Below are 17,501 nucleotides of genomic sequence, written 5' to 3'. Positions count from 1 at the left end.
CAAAACAGCATGCATGGACGGGACTGTTCGACTGACCTCGAGATGGAGGTGGCTGAAGATGATGTTCTGGTAAGGCAGAAAACACAGTTGCCTTGATAACAGTAATGGACTTGCTGATACTATGTTGCTACTTTAGTTTTATTGGAAGTACATCAAGTGGAGGCTAGTTCTGTGCAACTGTCTTGTGGAATGTTCAAATTTCATCTATTTCATGTCAGAATCACAAAAATATACAAATAATGAACGCTTGTGAGTGAAAGAATGGGGGGAAAAACATTATTTGTTTTATATAACGGCTAAAAAAATGCTTGTCATTTGATATTTTATTAATTTATAAACAACTAAAAAGGGACTTGCATTTAGTGTTCCATTGGTGTTTTGATGTCAACAGTCCAACATGAACTTTAAACTGGAGTCCAAAATTGTTCTCAGTGAACTTAGAAAAACAGGTAGTTCAAGAACAATGATGTAGTCCGTGATGCCGTGCACTGGCTTTGTGTATATCCAAAAAAAAAAAAAAAAAACGACTTCATGTAGCTCCTCAGTCCAGCGAAAAATCACATCAGAAATTGATCCAGCTTTTCAACCTAACAGCTCTTCATGCCTCCAGACGGCTTACAGCATAGTGGATTTGGTTTTTGTGTGTGTGTTTTAGAACAATTAGCAGCGTCAATTATCTTCTTCTTTTCGTCGTCCATCAGCAAAACAAACTCTGCCATGTTTAGCTAAACGCCATCTCAGTAGTGTGAGCGTCCGCGGTGGTTGCGGGCGTGCAATAGCACATTTCATATAGAACCAAAATTGCATGCTAAAAGCAACATTACATGGTAAATGAAACACAATGGCAAATGGCATGAATAATCCATGTCACATGACATCCAACCCACCAATCAAATGACAAGGATCCACTCAGCTGATATAAGGGAATATATTTTCTGGCAGTTATATATATATATATATATATATATATATATATATATATATATTTTTTTTTTAGATATTAGGACTACACAATTAACCACATCATGATTGCGAGGTCTGACTGTGATTGTATAATCGTACAACGGTGTGATTTAAGTTTGAAATCCCTGTCAGACTCCGTTAAGGGCCTCTGGGCAAGGTCCTTAAGCCCAAAGATGCTCCTGGTGTGTAGTGTGAGTACCTTGTATGGTGGCACCCTGCCATTGGTGTGTGTGTGTGAGACAGAGAGAGAATGGGTGAATGTGAGACATTAATGTAAAGCTCTTTGACCACAAAAGCACTGTATAAATGTAGTCCATTTACCATTTTAAATAATTATCATGGACTGCACTGTGTGCATGCGTGCGCTGTCAATAAAATGCAGACTTTTTCTTACTGCGTCAGATGTGGACTTAGTGAAGAATGATGAATGTATTACTGTGGATTTCATTGCCTTTAAAAAAAAAAAAGAAGCAACAAAACAAAAAAACAAACAAACAAAAAAAAACATGTGAAAGGGTGAGAGCTACTTTTTTTTATGCTGTTCACTCTTGCTCTGTGTACAAGTCAAACACCTGTGGAGTTTTTGCACTGAAACGGCAAGCCTGAACATGTAAACCCGTACTCGGGAGGAAGAACAAAAATAATGATCCATTGAAAGGAACAGATATAATTAAAATTGGCCACTTTTAAGTTTTACTCGGTAAGATAATTATTAAAGGGGTTATATTCTGTAAACATTTTATTTATTTATTTATTTATTTGCCACATTTTCTCATGTTTGAGGTTTTCACAGAAATTGCCCTGCTAAAAACATAAATTCAGCCTGACACAGCTTAAGACATCGGTGATATGTGTAACAACAATAGCCCCAAATAATTTATTTTTACTTCACATTATTAAAAGACCACCCAATTAAACAAACCAGGATTACCAATCTATTCCACAATCAAAGTGAAAAGGGGGGAACCCAAACTGATATGCATATTAGTGCTGCACAATAGTGGATTGATTGCATGTGTCAGTGTACATGCCCAGAATTAGCCTTCACACAATGCATCATGGTGTGCATGCTTACAGCCAGTGTCCATGGATGTCAACAAAGAGTTGGGCAATTCAACGGTAACGGAATTACAACCTGAGATAATCTGTCGTGGTTAGATGCCATATGTCCAGATTTTGCTGCTGTTGTAATTCCGTTGCCGTGGAATTGCCCAGTTGCAGTACTTTTAAGCCAATTTTGGACCCAGAAGATGTACTGGGGCCGGATTCATAAAGTAGTCTAATCTTTTAGTCTACTAAACTTATTTAGTCGACTATGGTTAGTCGCCCAACATTATCCGTCTAATCACTGTTTCACATCAGCGGCTAAACTTGTAAATTAGCCTTCTTATGTTGGTCAATGATTTTCATGGATGTAGAGGCCCCGTGAGTGCTGTTGCCAAGAAATGCCTCCAATGCTTGAGTTTTGTTTGCTTCTGTGTTGGTCATTGTCATGGACTATCCAGCTTTTGTTTCGGTAACTGGCTTTATTAACACATACGAACTGCAGAACAATATGCTTAGCTCTTAACAGATCTTCTTCTACACTTCTGTCAAGTCTTTTTATGCACACAGTGCTACTCAGCATAACGGCGATGCCTGGTGGCTAGGGCTGGACAATATGACCTAAAATTCATATCATGGTATAAATTGAATCCCTTCACTGTTACAGTATATATCGCAATATGAACTTAATTGTAAACATAATAATGTGTTTCTCAATGGGTCCCTAAATTAAAAACAAAAACAGACATAATGCAATTTTGAAAACATTTATAGTGCAGATCTCAAAACTGCAGGTACAATTTGCCGCAAGGTACATCTTAAGATGTGAGCCTAGATTTGATGTTTTGGTGAAAGAATTAAAGAGTTATGGCCCTTGATTTACAAATCTAGACACTGCCAGTTTTGTGTGTTGGTGCCTGCATTCTGAGATCAACTATCACATACCTTGAAATGTTATCAGAATGTAGCTAGCTCTTGTACCAAAGCAGCATTTGGCAGTGGAGAATATTGTCCTCTCAGAGCACTCTTAGAACACGTGTTTTTGGTGGAGTTTCATAGCGAATACATCAAAATGGTGAATAGGTGTGTTGTGGGATGGTGCAGCAATACTGGCCTTGATGGGTACAGTGTGCACAAGTTTCTCAAGGATAAGATGTTTAGGGAAAGGTAGGAGCATTTTTGTCTGCCACCAGGAAAGACTGGAGAAATACAGTCGAGCACAGTGTGGGAAATGGGCTTTAAAAAACAGTTGGATCTAAACAAGGAGGCTATCCCTTCTATTTGTGTGGCAATTGATGCATTTTTAGAATGCGTGGGACATCCCATGCATTGTATTGTGTATGAAGTTCAGCCTAATCTAATTTTTTTTTTTTTTTACAACTTTCTAGCCAACTGTGAATGTGCAAATAGATTAATTAGACCCAACGCCTGCTTCATTTCAAAAGATTTGTGCCCCTACACTGTCGTGGATTTACTTTTGTTATCATTGTCTTTTTCAAATACAGGCCTGGATTTCCGGCTTTTGGATCCGGATATAATGCAGCGGAGGCGACAGGTTGCCATGTAATCCCTATGGAAGGACGCGTTGTGGCGCCACAAAAGCTCAAGTGACGCGACGCAATGGATGCAAATAAAGCGATTTTTGAGTGATTGCCGCATTTGTGGCACGATATTGCGTTGCGTCGCCTTTCTCCCCAAGTTGAAAAATCTGAACTTTTTCGTCTTGTCGCCCCGCAATGACCAATCAGGGACTGGATATGTAGTGACTTGGAGATGTCTGTCTGGAGTTTATACTTGACGTGGACATGTCCTGTCTCTTGCAGTCAGCCTGTGAGCAGGACTTATGTCCCTTTTGTCTTTTATTTAACACAATTATGACAGCGTTTGAGGGGAGAAAGCGAGGAAGTGCAACAGCTGCCATTTTTTTTTCCACATGCGTGTACGCGCGAACGAATCGTCTGTGAAGATAATTTTATTAATTACACAGATGTATAATAAAACAAATGGTGACTGGTTTATAACACAATTATGACAGAGTTTGAGGGGATGGTCCTCGAATGACGTTTAGGGCCGGGAAATATACCGGTTCTTTGTTTAATAAGAGCCGCAAAATATACCCTGTGCTTTGTTTAATAACAAGATTTTTCATTGGTCTAGCTTGATGTGATAACCAATCATTGAACGTGTTTTAATGTGGCTCGATCTGTATCAGAACAAAAATCTTTTCTTAGCATTTTGCAGGCGCCTGTTAGACAAAGCGATCAAATTAAAGAAAGCGATTATTTAGTGGATATGATATTGACCAGTGCAGCCGATTGCAGTAAGTAGTATTTTATGTTTTTTATCTGTTGTGACACCACTGGTGTCAAATATGTGTATCTGTATGAACAAAGTTATTGAAAAGCCATTTTATATTCTAGTCTGTAAAGTTTAGTTCATTACAAACACTGCTCTGATGTTCTGATTAACTACAGTACTGATGATGTTGTTTGTTATGTTTTATTAAATTACAGTTCTCATAGCTTCATTGTTTGTGGTTATTTTATTTTTGCTTTAGAAAACTGCATTGTAAAACACAAACCACTTGACCTCAAAGATGATAATGATTGTTTAAAATCTTTAACATTGGGTGTTCCTGAGAGCTTTCCAAACAGGTTTGAAAAGGCCTAAAATCGCAGCCCCCAGCCCGGGGCTTTGCCCCTGGACCCCATTGGGGACCTAGGCGGCCCCCCAAACCCCTCGACAAATTAGTTTCAGGCTTAGCCATATTGCCTCAATGCCAGCCCTGCAAATATGAAACTACATAACCTTGGACACGCTTTACTTTCATGGGATCATTTGATACCTTTCTTTGCACAGTGCAGCACCCTTGAGTAGCTGCTGAAATTAGCAACTCTGTGGATTGAATTCAGCGCTTGTGTGAGATGGCTTTGCCCCCTCAAGGTGCTTGGCCGCACGACTCACATTTTCAGTGCCTAGTAGCATTTTCAATACCAGGACTCAGTGGCCAAAACCTTTCATGCAAATGCTGAAGTTGTGTTATTGACACTGTATTTTTGTGGAAAAATGATTTGAGACTAGAATTTGTTTTTGCGTTATACAACCGTTTCCCTTTCACCTGGCAAAGGAATGTTTATTGATAACCATTCGGCTGGTTCCACACAAACTATTGCTTCTATTAAAATGATTGCCTGGTTAGCTTCCTGCTTTTCTGATGAGCCAAATCCACCACATCAAGGGGAAATCAGATCATGTAGCTAATTGCACTTATTTAATGTGTGACGCTGAGGAATTGTGCGAGCAAGCATGAAAGAAAGAAGTTATAGTGTTGTGGTAAGTGTTACTGCTCTCACTGTGGGTGCTCAAGTTTTCATCTTAAGTCTGTGCTGCTCTGAGCTTCATGCTAAAAGGTAAATGCCGAGACAGACCGCATAGAACTGTGTGAATGTCGCTGGCTACATCTGGCTGTGGCACGTTGTATACTTTTTCAGTGTTGTTAGTTTAAATAATGCTTTGTATTTATGATCTCTATGTTGTGAAAAGTGTAGGAACACGGACCCACAACAGGGGGCGCAAATGAACGGACAATGGAATAATCCAAATATAACAATTTAATGTTGTGAATGTGCGCAACAGACAACACAATTGAGATCAACAGTCAAATAAGTTACGGTGATGTGTGAGCAGGCTCGAGGATAGAAGACGCCCGTCCAGAAAAGAGCCGGATCCCACACGCCTTCCACTCCACCGGACCTGAAGCAATCCTGGAGCCACCAAGCGCTGGGTGCCCAGGTGGCCACTGCCTCCGGCTGTCAGATCGGGTACTGCTGGCAGGAAGAACAGACAGGTGATGGTGGGTGCGTGAACACCCAGCAAACAGTTCAACATAAAGGTGGAAAGCACCTCCACCTCTCAATCACAATGCACACGGAGCTTGTACAGATCCTGAAGTCACACTACACAGAGTCTGCAAACTCAGAATTATGTCAGTCAGCACAGAAGTAAAAACGTTACCACTGTATGACACCAAAAAGACTGAGACGTTTACTTGTCGGTAGACGATTTCTCGGCAGTGAGGTGAAGATGCTGCCCGGCTCTTATGGAGGTGTGGATGATGGTGATGAGTGACAGCTGGCGTTGTTGATGAGTGACAGCTGCCACTCCCGGTTGCTCCGGCGCCCTCACATGCCTGAAGCCCGCACTTCAGGCAGGACGCCCTCTGGAGGTGGGCCAGCAGTTCCTCCTCTTCAGCGGCCCACACAACACTGTAATGAGCAAGTAGACCAACTGACTGGTAAAAACTACCGCTGTGCTATAAACCTAGAATCCTGCCAGTGCATAACCCTGTTGTAGGAAGCTTTGTGAATAGCAATGGCATCTGCAAGCGTTCCCGCTGTGAAAACATTAAGTATTCCAGTTCCAAATCCATGATTATTACATTAAATGTAGACTCACTGTCTACTTTATTAGGTAGACCTGTTCATTTGCTTGTAAACACAAATAGCTAATCAGCCAATCACATAGCAGAAAGTCAAAGCATTTAGGTATCTAGACTTGGTGAAGAAAAATTGCTGAAGTTTAAACCCAGCATCAGAATGGGGAAGAAAGGGAATTTAAGTGACTTTGACTGTAAAACAGTTGTTGTTGCCAGACGGGCTGGTCTGAGTATTTCAGAAACTGTTGATCTATTGGAATTTTCACACACAACCATCTCTAGGGTTTGCAGCAAATGGTTAAAAATAAAAGAGAAGCTATCCAGTGAGTGGCAGTTGTGTGGACGAAAATGCCTTGTTGATTTATAGGGCTGCCACAAACGATTATTTTGATAATCGACTAGTCACCGATGATTTTTGTGATTAGTCGTCTAATTGGATCATCCTTAAATTGCGGCTTATTGCACCAGCATGCAGCTGCTCTTATATAACCATCATTAAGTTCAAGCTTTAAGTGTTTAAGGTATGTGCTAACTAAAAAATGAAGACAATTTGAAACCTTGATCGCCAATCACGGACAAAGGTCTCATGTCATTCACCAACATCTTCAAGATTGCTTCAGTGGTGTGCATATTGTTGGCTTGCTAGCAAAGTCGTCCATTGAAGGAAGGAACATATTTTTTTACCACTGTAATGTAGCATTATAAAACAGCGTTAGCTCATTTCCTATTCAAACATGACATTGCTGTTATAACATTGCAGCAAACACACAGAATTAATCATCATTAATGTTGACATTTCTAGCTATCAATATAAGTAAGTAGCTCACTATAAATATTAATGTTGGTGGCTAACTAGCCAATTAGCTTACCGAGACAATTGTCCCTCTTTGTCAGCCACAGCGTGTTTCCTTCTCAGATGCACCTGCATCATCGTTGTGCTGCTGTGGAAGGCAAGTTCTGCCGTGCAGATTTTGCTTTGCATGTTTTTCTCTTTAACTTAGCCATGATATTGTTTTGGCATAACGTTTCGGGTAACATCACAGCTCACCCGGATTACCACTACTGCACATGTGCGTCAAGGACAGAAAGGCAGCAGAAGGTACAGTGGCAGTTTTGAGAGAAAAACAAAGCTTAAAAAATAAACAATGATGTTGATCATTAAATTAGTCGCTGACCATTTTGATAGTCAATGTATTCGTGACTGGTCGACTAATCGTGGCTGCCGTATTGATTCCAGAGGTCAGAGCAGAATGGGCAGACTGGTTGCCTGATGCCATGACGTTAGTATGGACCAACATCTCTGAGGGATGTTTCCAACACCTTGTTGAATCTATGTCATGAAGAATTAAGGCAGTTCTGAAGGCAAATGGGGTACAACCAGGTACTAGCAAGTTGTACCTAATAAAGTGGCTGGTAAGTGTATATGAGTAACTCACTTTATGTATTACATCACAGCTGTACACAAGAATGAAAAAAGTCCACACATTGGGCTTAATTCACAAACCGTTCTTAAGAACAAATATTTTCCTAAGTCCTGCTTACGACGTTTTATGAAGATTGTGGCATTCATGAATGCTTTCCTATCCAGGATTTGTTCATAGGTAAGAACAAATCCTACGAACACTCGAGTACTTTTACTCACATTTCAGTGCAGACATGTTGTCACATTGGTTGCGTTGTCTGCTTATGTGAAGGTCATTAAAGTACAATATTGCAGTGATATGTCTGTGATATCGCTGTTCATTATTATATGTTCTGTTTTGGTAATTTACAGAGTTTATATTAAAACAAATTAAAGTTACACTCTAAAAAATGATAGCCCCATTAAGTGAACTTATGTCTTCTTATTTGCTCCACTTGTAATGGCAAGTGTAGTATATTGAACTCAAGTTTATATGTTTTCAAAATCTGAACTTAAAGCGATTCATCGTCTTCACAAATTGTGAGTTGAAATGAATCTTATCTTTAAGGTGAGTTAACTGATATTCAGTTGAATTAACTCATATTTTCAAGGCAGCTGGTGGACTTCAGTTTTTACAGTGTACCAACACTTGTACATTAATCAAGTGGAGTAGCAGAAGCACAGGGAGGGAATGGAAATGTTGCCTCGGGGCCCAGGCCTGTATCCAGACACTCAGTTGATGATGCTCCTAAAAAGTAGGGTGGGGGAAAATTAAATATAAAATTATTTAGATTTTTCCCACAGTATACCTGAGAGTGCCGTCTCCCGATGATAGTCCCGACATGCTGGTCTAACTCAGACAGCTTTTGGGTGTCTGCTGTTCCCCCGTCCAGTCCACTGCATCTCTCCAGTCTGGATTTTGAGATGGTTTTTAGTGTTGGATTTTAAATTGAACCATTCTTTTTCGCTGATTTCCTGCAACAGTACCCCCTCCTGTGAAGTGCAGAAGTTCTTTTCTCTCTTTCCCTGCTGCACTGAAATTGATTTTCCTTTTGCTTTTGGCAATTTGTTTCCTCTTTATGAAATCTGTGTCCATGCAGTTCCATGCCCTTTTATGGGCATTGGTGGGCTGACATTGAGTTTTCTTAAGAACCTTCTTAGGGGCAACTTAAGAAAGAATATAAGAAGATTCTTAAGAAGATATTGGTGAATGAAGCCCGTTATTAGATTGGTCTTCAAAGAGATGGCACTGAACCGGTTTGTTGAGACGGTATGGTATGTTATCACTGTTGGAAGAGAAAGGACAGTGTACCATTTCTGCAGAATTTCATATTTAAGACTGTTTTCACTGGATAATTTGTTTTGGTTATATATTGGGATTCATTTATTAATATTGTATTGAAAATTAACCATATTCCAAGTTTACATTTCTTTGAATTTTGTTTATGAAAGTGCTCCAAATGGTACCATTTCAAGTTAGAAGTTAAAATTTTCTCCATTTGGATGAAGATGCTGCTTGTCTCCCAAACCCTCCTTCACTTCTAAAGAATTTAAAATTTCCCAATGACATACCTGATAACACTTTACCCATGGATACAAGTCATATTTTTAATGATATTTGGATCATTTGTGAGTGGGTCAGTGTAAATAAAATTTAAGCATATTAATCAAACATTACCTAAAGGCTAATGTCATTGTTGAAGAAATAATTGAAGAGTTCAGGTCATATCTTTGTCTAGTCAAATGCTGTTTTTTTTTTTTTTAAACATTCTACACAAGATTATACATAGTTTCATCCAAGTCTTTAACTTGTGTGGTCGGCCCCTCGTATACCTAATGAAAAAATTAATAAGCCAGAGTGTGTCCGAAAAATGCAAGACAGATTCATAGACACTTTGATCCACATTCAGGCCTTCACGTCAATTTCAAGGTCACGGCAAAGCATTCAAGATATTGTCATTGCCACCCTTGTTAGCACAATATCTCAAGAACTAGGTGACCATCTTCATTCATATTTAGCATAAGGGTGTACTTGGGTGATTCTCCGACACCAGTCGATTACGGTGACCTGGTGGCCAATTTCAAGGTCACAGCGAGATATTCATGATAATTGTCATTGCCACCCTTGTTAATGCGATTTCTCAAGAACCAGTTGACCACTTTCTTTCATATTTAGCCTAATGGTGTACTTGGGTGATCCCCAACACTTTGTATTACTGATTTGTGGGGACCAGAAGGATAAATCATCTCCCAGTGACTCTTGTTTAAAATTATATGAACACACTGTTTTGGTTTAAATACTCAATAAGATGCATTTTCTGTTTCTTAGAATGGCCAAAGCAGTGGGTCACCCCCTGAGTCTGGTCTGCTTGAGGTTTCTTCCTCTATCACCAGAGGGAGTTTGTCCTTAACACTGTCGCCCGTGTGCTTGGTCACGGGGGTTGGTGGGGTTAGACTTTACTTGTATGAAGCGCTTTGAGGATGCGTTGTTGTGACTTGGTGCTTCATAACTAAAAATAAATTGAAATTGAATAAGTCTCTTCAGATGATCAACACAGACCGTCTTTCTGTTAAATGGCTTTATTTTACTCAGTGTGCCGTTTTGGAAAGTTGTAGCTTCTGTTGCTACATTGATTAGCAAGAAGCAAATTGAATTTAATTGTGGCATTATTATTTATAAGGCGCACACAGTGTTAAAGTAGACCTGCATTGAAATAAATGTGGTCAGATTTCAGAAAGAAATAGCTGATATGTATTTATAAGACCCTTGTGAATGCATTAAAGTAAATCTGTAAGCCCAAATTTGTAATTCAGCGGAGAAATCTTCGTTTAAAAATTACAAATTTGCAGCTAAAATTTAGCCCTCTGTGAAAACAGTTTGTACAGCCGTATCATTTCCATGACGTCAGGGACAAGACGATGCGCTCCCGCCTTCAGTCCGATCCCGCATTGAAATTGATTTTATCTGTTAGTAATGTTACTTATACATGTCCTGGTTTCAACATCCAAAAGTAAGCTGCAATGAATGTGAGATACAGATCTGTGTGCTCAGATCAGCAACGACATCGACAGCGGGGGCCGTTCTTCCTCTCCCGCTCTCTGCCTCCGCTGCACTTATTAAGTCTGCGTGCTCGTTAACGAGCTTGTTAACCGCCGACGCGGGCCAGTCACACCGCCCGTGTCTGCTTTGCAGCCGGTGTTGTGCCAGATTCAGCGCACAACACCGGCATCACCTCTCTGTCTACTGAATGGAGCTGCAGCACACTTGGCACAAGTCCTGAGATTACGCTCGCTGTTTTAATGCGAAGCGGCCGGTACACCTGTTGCTGCAAGGACAGACTTCTTGCGGCAAAATCCACAGCACCGCACGTCTCGGCAGTTGGAGCCTCAGAGCTCCATGGACGCTGAGAGAGGTTTATATATTTTTAATGACTGGGATTCTTTGCGGGTCTCGCCTCCATATCCCGCGATGGTACCGGAGGCGAAAGACAGTAGATTTTCATTGCGACACCACTCAATCAAACGGGCGTATGAAAGAGTCCCCCAAAATAATTTTCAAGCACAAATAAAAGAAATGTGTACTCACCAAACATACCGCAAGAGAGTATGAAGTTTTAAAAAAAGTAGATCCTTCCGTATAAGACAAGAAAAAGGTGCAGATGCAAACTGACGTAAATCCACAAATTACAGTTGGCGCAATGCATGCTGGGAGAGGGTCTTGTCCGTGACGTCTCGGCAGCGTCCATGATGAGAGGGACAATTTGCGGAGGGCTAAATGTTAGCTGTAAATTTGTCATTTTCAAATGAAGATTTCTCCGTTGAATGACAGATCTGGGCTTGCAGATTTACTTTACTACATTCAGAAGGATCTCGTGTAAATGTAAGTCATTTTTTGTTCAAAAAAATCTGACTGCATTTTTTTCAATGCAGGTCTCCTTTAAGGAGTATTGCTAATGAGCTAATTAATGTCACTATACAAAACATGAGTAAACTGCTTCTTTCAGCCAGTGAACAGATGATCATATGTGAGGTGAACATGTAACGCAATTAAACATTTGAAAACTCTTTTGCAATACATTTTTAAAAGATAAACTCATTGTTAATTTTCTTCTCTTTCTTAAATGGTTTGGTGGTAAGTGCTTCCTGTGATACAGATATGAAGAAAATCTAAGGTGGTCATTGTCACATCCTGTGTGATCCTTTTAAAAAAAAAAGGGTCTTATATTTAGAAGCAGGATTGAGAGTACAGTGCTTAGATTGGTGAGCTTTATAATCAAATTACAGACTGATTACTCACAGTCTTATGTGAATCACAGACCTGTTCTGTGATCAACTACTGGTCTCTCACCATTTTATTCAATAAGACCTTTAAAGCCAAAGCTGTTCAGGAAGTGACTCTTTAATCCCTCTTTAGTTAAGGTGTCTGCTGTAAACATGCAGCTCAGTGATGACTGACAACGCCAGTGAAAACATTAGTCCAAAACACAGAACTGCACTGTTGACCCCAGATTGCACTTCTTAGACAGACAAATATGTAGGATGGATTTTGGATGCCCTAAATCGGAGGTAAAAATAAGTCACACATCACGCCCTAGATAATCACACCTAAAATGGGAACAAACTTCTTCATTGAAGAAATTAGTTTCTTACAAACATGAAACAGCATAATTAAAGTTACTGTATGTTAAAACCAAACCCGTACCAAATTCTGATATCTAACCACAAATATGAACCAAACCATGACTACTTCTTCACCATAAATAAATGTATATGTATGTGTGTGTATCAGGGTTCTCAGTAGGATTTTTTTTTTCTCAGTGTAATGGGATGGAAAAATCACCTTAAAAAGCCGGGGTTTGGGGAATGCTTAGGTTTTGCACCACTTAGGGCTGAAACGATTAGTCGAGTAACTCGTATAATTTGATTACAAAATATGTTCGAGGCAAATTCTGTGCCTCAAAGCTCCGTTTAACGTTGTAGTACATATCCCAGGCCTGTGTGTTGCGCTGTAACGTCCCAAGAAAAAAAGCAGAAGACTAGAGCATGCGCATAAGCCGTGTAAGAGCTAATCTGTACCACCAAAACCTACAGCTTTCCAACGCGACACACAAGAGTAAAGCGTTTTAAGAGAAAGAGGTCCACGCTTATCACCTGAAATAGACTTACTGTGCATTTTCCCGCTACACACCCTCGGAAACGTCGTAACGGCCTAACTGCAGAGTAGTTTGTTTACGCTGTTATAATGCTGGTGAGAACCCTGTGTACTCGTATATGTGGTTTTGTGGTTAGTAGTGTTTGACTGTCAAGTAGGTGGTCCTGGGATTGTTTCCCACCTGGTCCTTTCTGTGTGGAGTTGCATCATACATCATCTCCTGTTGTGTTTATAATAAATATATATATTTATTTATGGTGTCTTTTTTTCCTGGTTGAAATGCAGATATGAATGAAGGAATATACTAGACTTAAAAATGCACATATTACTTTTCATGCTATTTTGTCTAAAAATAAATGCCCAAGGTTCATTATCATGTTAATCAAGAAATCATCTAATCTGAAACGACGGCAGCTAAGTTATGGTTTTAATTTACAAACATCAAAGCGTTCCAAAGCATCTTTTTTTGTTTTTACTTAAAACTATTTTAATTACAAGTTATTGTATTCAACGTGATTGGCATGTTCTCCCCATATCTGATGAGTTTCCTCTGGGTGCTCAGGCTTCCTCCCACTTCCAAAGACATGCAGGTTAGGTGAATTGACCATATGTGTGTGAATGAGTTTGTCTTTGTAGATCTCTCCCTCTCTCCCTCTCCATTCCTTTCACTATCTCAAAACACAGACTGTCTGGTTTGTGTGGCATTAAAGTGCATGCTACACTGTGCTGTGCTTTGGACTTTCAGTAGGTGCTGACATGGGGTGATGACATGCACAGAACAGCAGCCTGCCTTCTGAAAAGTTGAGAGATTTCCAAAATAAGCTCTCTGAGCAGTTGGGGGGAGCAGCTTTACACACGGAGAAATATTGTCACATTTTAATATCTTCACATCCCTACAGCCAGGTGATGTGCACTTGTGCTTCACAGGAAAAAATGTTCAGTCAAAAGTTTTTGCCCTGTGCGCCAGCAAGACAGGGTATTGTAATTGGTCCTGTCTGTGAACAAGATAACTTGAAAAATTAAAAAAGTGGCACAGATTTGCACTGAACTTGGTGTGAATATTAGTTGGGTAGCTATCTCAAGAGGATTTATTTTTGGAAAAGATTGGACAAAGGTGAAGGTCAACATCTCTAACAAATAGGGCTACATCGATGATCTCAAATTTATATTAATCAGCAAAATATTTGTGATTGATTGGTGTAAGTGGTCTCCTGATGGAATCACAAGGAAGTCATAACAGGAAGTCTGATCAGATCATGCAGGGTTTGCATCAGCCCTCTGATCAGTTTGATTTTTCACCTGTACCCGTGCATTTCCAAATGAGTCATTTTTGGTGGTACCTGCAGTATGCATTCTACAGAGCTGTGTTGGTGCTTTTTTAAATTTATTTGTTTTTGCATGAAGGTAACTGCTGTTTTTGGTCAGCCATGACAGTTTAGATAAGTTTAGCTTTTTAAAGCTTATCCACAAACTTCAGCGTGTTCAGCATTGTTGTCGACTCACTCACTGACCTCTGTGTGTCCTCTCCTCTCTTTTTCTGTGGTACTGCCCACTCTGTTCTTGTCTCCTCCCTCTCCCATCACTGATTTCCTGTAAATTATGTTCCACACCTTATTTTTTTCCTCTTCCCTTTCTGTCTCCTTATGCTTTTCCTCAGGGGGATGCCAGGGCCCAGCTGGTGTCTGAGCGGCTTGGACTGGGGCACAACCTGGACCTGTCTGACACCATGGTCCAACAGAAGCTGGATGAGATTAAGGAGCAGATTCGCCGTGAGATTCGTAAGGAACTGAAGATAAAGGAAGGGGCAGAGAACCTGCGCAAGGCATGTAATATTTGATTGAGTTGTGCAGGTAGCCGGAATAAAACCTGCACACCTCTTAAATTGCGGTCACTGTATTGTTTTGTTTCACAGATTTCTTGAAGAAGTAGTGAAGTAACAGAAAAGCCTTTCTTTCCTATCCTTTCCTCAGGTCACCACAGACAAGAAGAGCCTGGCTTATGTTGACAACATGCTGAAAAAATCAAACAAGAAGGTCGAGGAGCTTCACCAGGAGCTACAAGAGCTCAATGCCCATATTGTGGTGAAAGATCCTGAAGAAGTTTTGGGTAACCAATATTTCAGATCTGCTACAACATGACATAAATTAGCATATCACCCGTAGCACATGTAACATTTTAAGAACTTAACCTGCCTCGCCCTATTGACACTTAAGTATTTTCTGTTGAGTAATTTCTCTCGTATGAAGCAATTGTCAAAGGTGAGTAGAATACTCACACACTTGATTTAAAAACCCTTTTGCTGAGAGCTGCTGAAGAGTCATAAATTGGAGCTTCAGCTCTACTCAGTCTTTAAGACTGGTCTGGGCTATATGATATGGTAAAACATGTAATATATTTTCATATTGATTTCTTGATATTTGTTATTTAATACTGTCAGACACATTCTAGACATCCTGATAATGACAGAAACCTGAAGAAAGTACAAGCTTCATTTGTTACACCTTTGTCTTTTTATTATCTTTTATTTAAGGAAGCACTTTGTTGACAAGATTAAAAGGTAATGCTATAGAAGTGTTGTTGAGGCAGCAACCCTGCATATCTGGGGCTTTTATTTTGAAAGGACAGAAGGGGAGTGTGTGGCTGGTTCTGTGCAAGTTGACAGATGAGTTCATTAGGGAAAAGTTCTCTCTTCCAGCAACAGAGGCTTTGTGTCTTTATTTTGTCATCCTGCTATAGTATCATTAAGTATCAGTGCAGCTATAACTGTCTGTTACATAAGTCTTATCTATAGTATAATATAATCCTTTATATCTCCGGATTCAGTTGTGTGAAGCGGGTGAGTCTATGGCTTCCCCTGGAGTGGGTGCCAGTCCGATGCAGGTTACTTTCTGAGCCAAGGCCCATATCCATTTACGCCTGATTGGACTGGGACAGTGCAGAATAAGTGTCATGTCCAAGGACACAGAGCAGTAGCATGAGCGGGATTTCAATCCAGGTCTGCATATTAGAAGGTCAACTCTTTAGCCACTGCCTGATCACTTAACCTTATTTACTAACCCTCAGTTAAATTAGCTTTCATTTGTCACCAAATCCTCAGCTTTGGAGGATGATACAAGTTCACATTTACAGTTGCTTTTTGTGTCCCTCATATCCTTTCCCCCTTCCAGTTTTGTAAGCTAAAAAAATCCAGATGTTTTTGTGCTTATTTCTGCTGTCTAATACCTGCTAGATCTGACCATATCGCATATAAATGTCCAAAGCTTACCATCGTTATATATACAAATTCATCTTGATACTCTATCACTTCCTACTAGGGGTATCACAGATCACAAAAAATCTGCAGTTCGGATCGGACACAGATTTTCTGCCACGGAGTGGATAATGTTTCAAATCAGCACTTTTTTTTAGTGAGTCAAGTTTAACTGACTAATTTTAAAAAAAAGCGCCTTTATCGGGATGGTTCATAATGGTTTTGATCAGAGCTTTCATCTATCCAACAACAGAGTGCACAGTGAATTTATCAGTGCATCCTTTGAGGAAATCAAACTGCAGCACCAGAAACATCAGTGACTGTTTTTAACAGGCTATTTTCACGATGCGCACACACAGTTGCAACTCTCAACTCACTGTGATTTTTGCCGTGAAGGCATAGAAATCAAACTTCCACCCAAGGACGACACTTAAAAACACTGATTGGAATGTCCACAAAAAAAACAAAACAAAACAGAAAAGTTCAAGATCAAGTATAAGAAACAAAAGAAGGCATGTGATTCAGAGAGGGATTAAATTAGCTTTGCACTTGGAGCAGAATGAACGTTGGTGCTCACTGAAGACAGAGCTCATGTTGTGTAAACATTCTGATAAGATGGTTAAAAGAGAGAAAACAGTGAAGTAGGGCGTATGCTTTCAGTAGAGCACCTTTGAGATGTCGAGATCTTCAAATTTTAAACACAAGAGAGCTTGAAAGATGAACGCTATGATGTTTTGGTAAGTTCCCCCTGAGTGCACAGGTGTGATAATGTCACCCGTTAGTCCATGGGCCAGAGGGTCCTGTCGTGCAACCCCCCAGAATTGACAAAAACACACATTTCTTGTAGCTTAGTAATTAAATTTAATTTCAACACCTGATAACATGAAATAAACTGGGACGCACTACCTGATTTTGGACTTTAAACGAACCCACATGACCGCAGATTTTGACAGCCATTTTAGAGGTAGCAGAGATTCTGTTATGTGAATAAATAAACCAGAGCTACAAACTGCTGTTCCAAATATGGGTCTTGGTGTGTGTTACACATTGGTATATAATTGTAGAACTTTCTACTAGGTTAAGTGGGTGTGTTATCTTATTTATATAAGTGGCTGAGACTGTACGGAGGGAGCATGCGCAGGTTGCAAAAGGAAGCAGGTGTTATAATGGTCCGACCTCCCAAGTTTGGTTAATTGTCAGGACCAGCACGCATTGTCAGTTTGCAGCTTAACAAACTAACAAACTAATATTGAGC

At 40.0% G+C, this 17,501-nt stretch overlaps 1 protein-coding gene across 1 annotated transcript in view; it reads left to right on the top strand.

Moving 5' to 3' along the window:
- pkn2 (protein kinase N2) overlaps positions 1-17,501 on the top strand; it is a 138,113-nt gene that overhangs the window by 32,709 nt on the left and 87,903 nt on the right. The window contains 2 exon segments of the mRNA XM_034182478.1: positions 14,654-14,818; positions 14,967-15,102. Coding sequence (XP_034038369.1) covers positions 14,654-14,818; positions 14,967-15,102 — 301 coding nt within the window.

The sequence above is a fragment of the Thalassophryne amazonica genome, chromosome 12 (assembly GCF_902500255.1).
Source record: "Thalassophryne amazonica chromosome 12, fThaAma1.1, whole genome shotgun sequence".
NCBI lineage: Eukaryota > Metazoa > Chordata > Actinopteri > Batrachoidiformes > Batrachoididae > Thalassophryne > Thalassophryne amazonica.
This window is presented reverse-complemented; position numbering and strand designations above follow the sequence as displayed.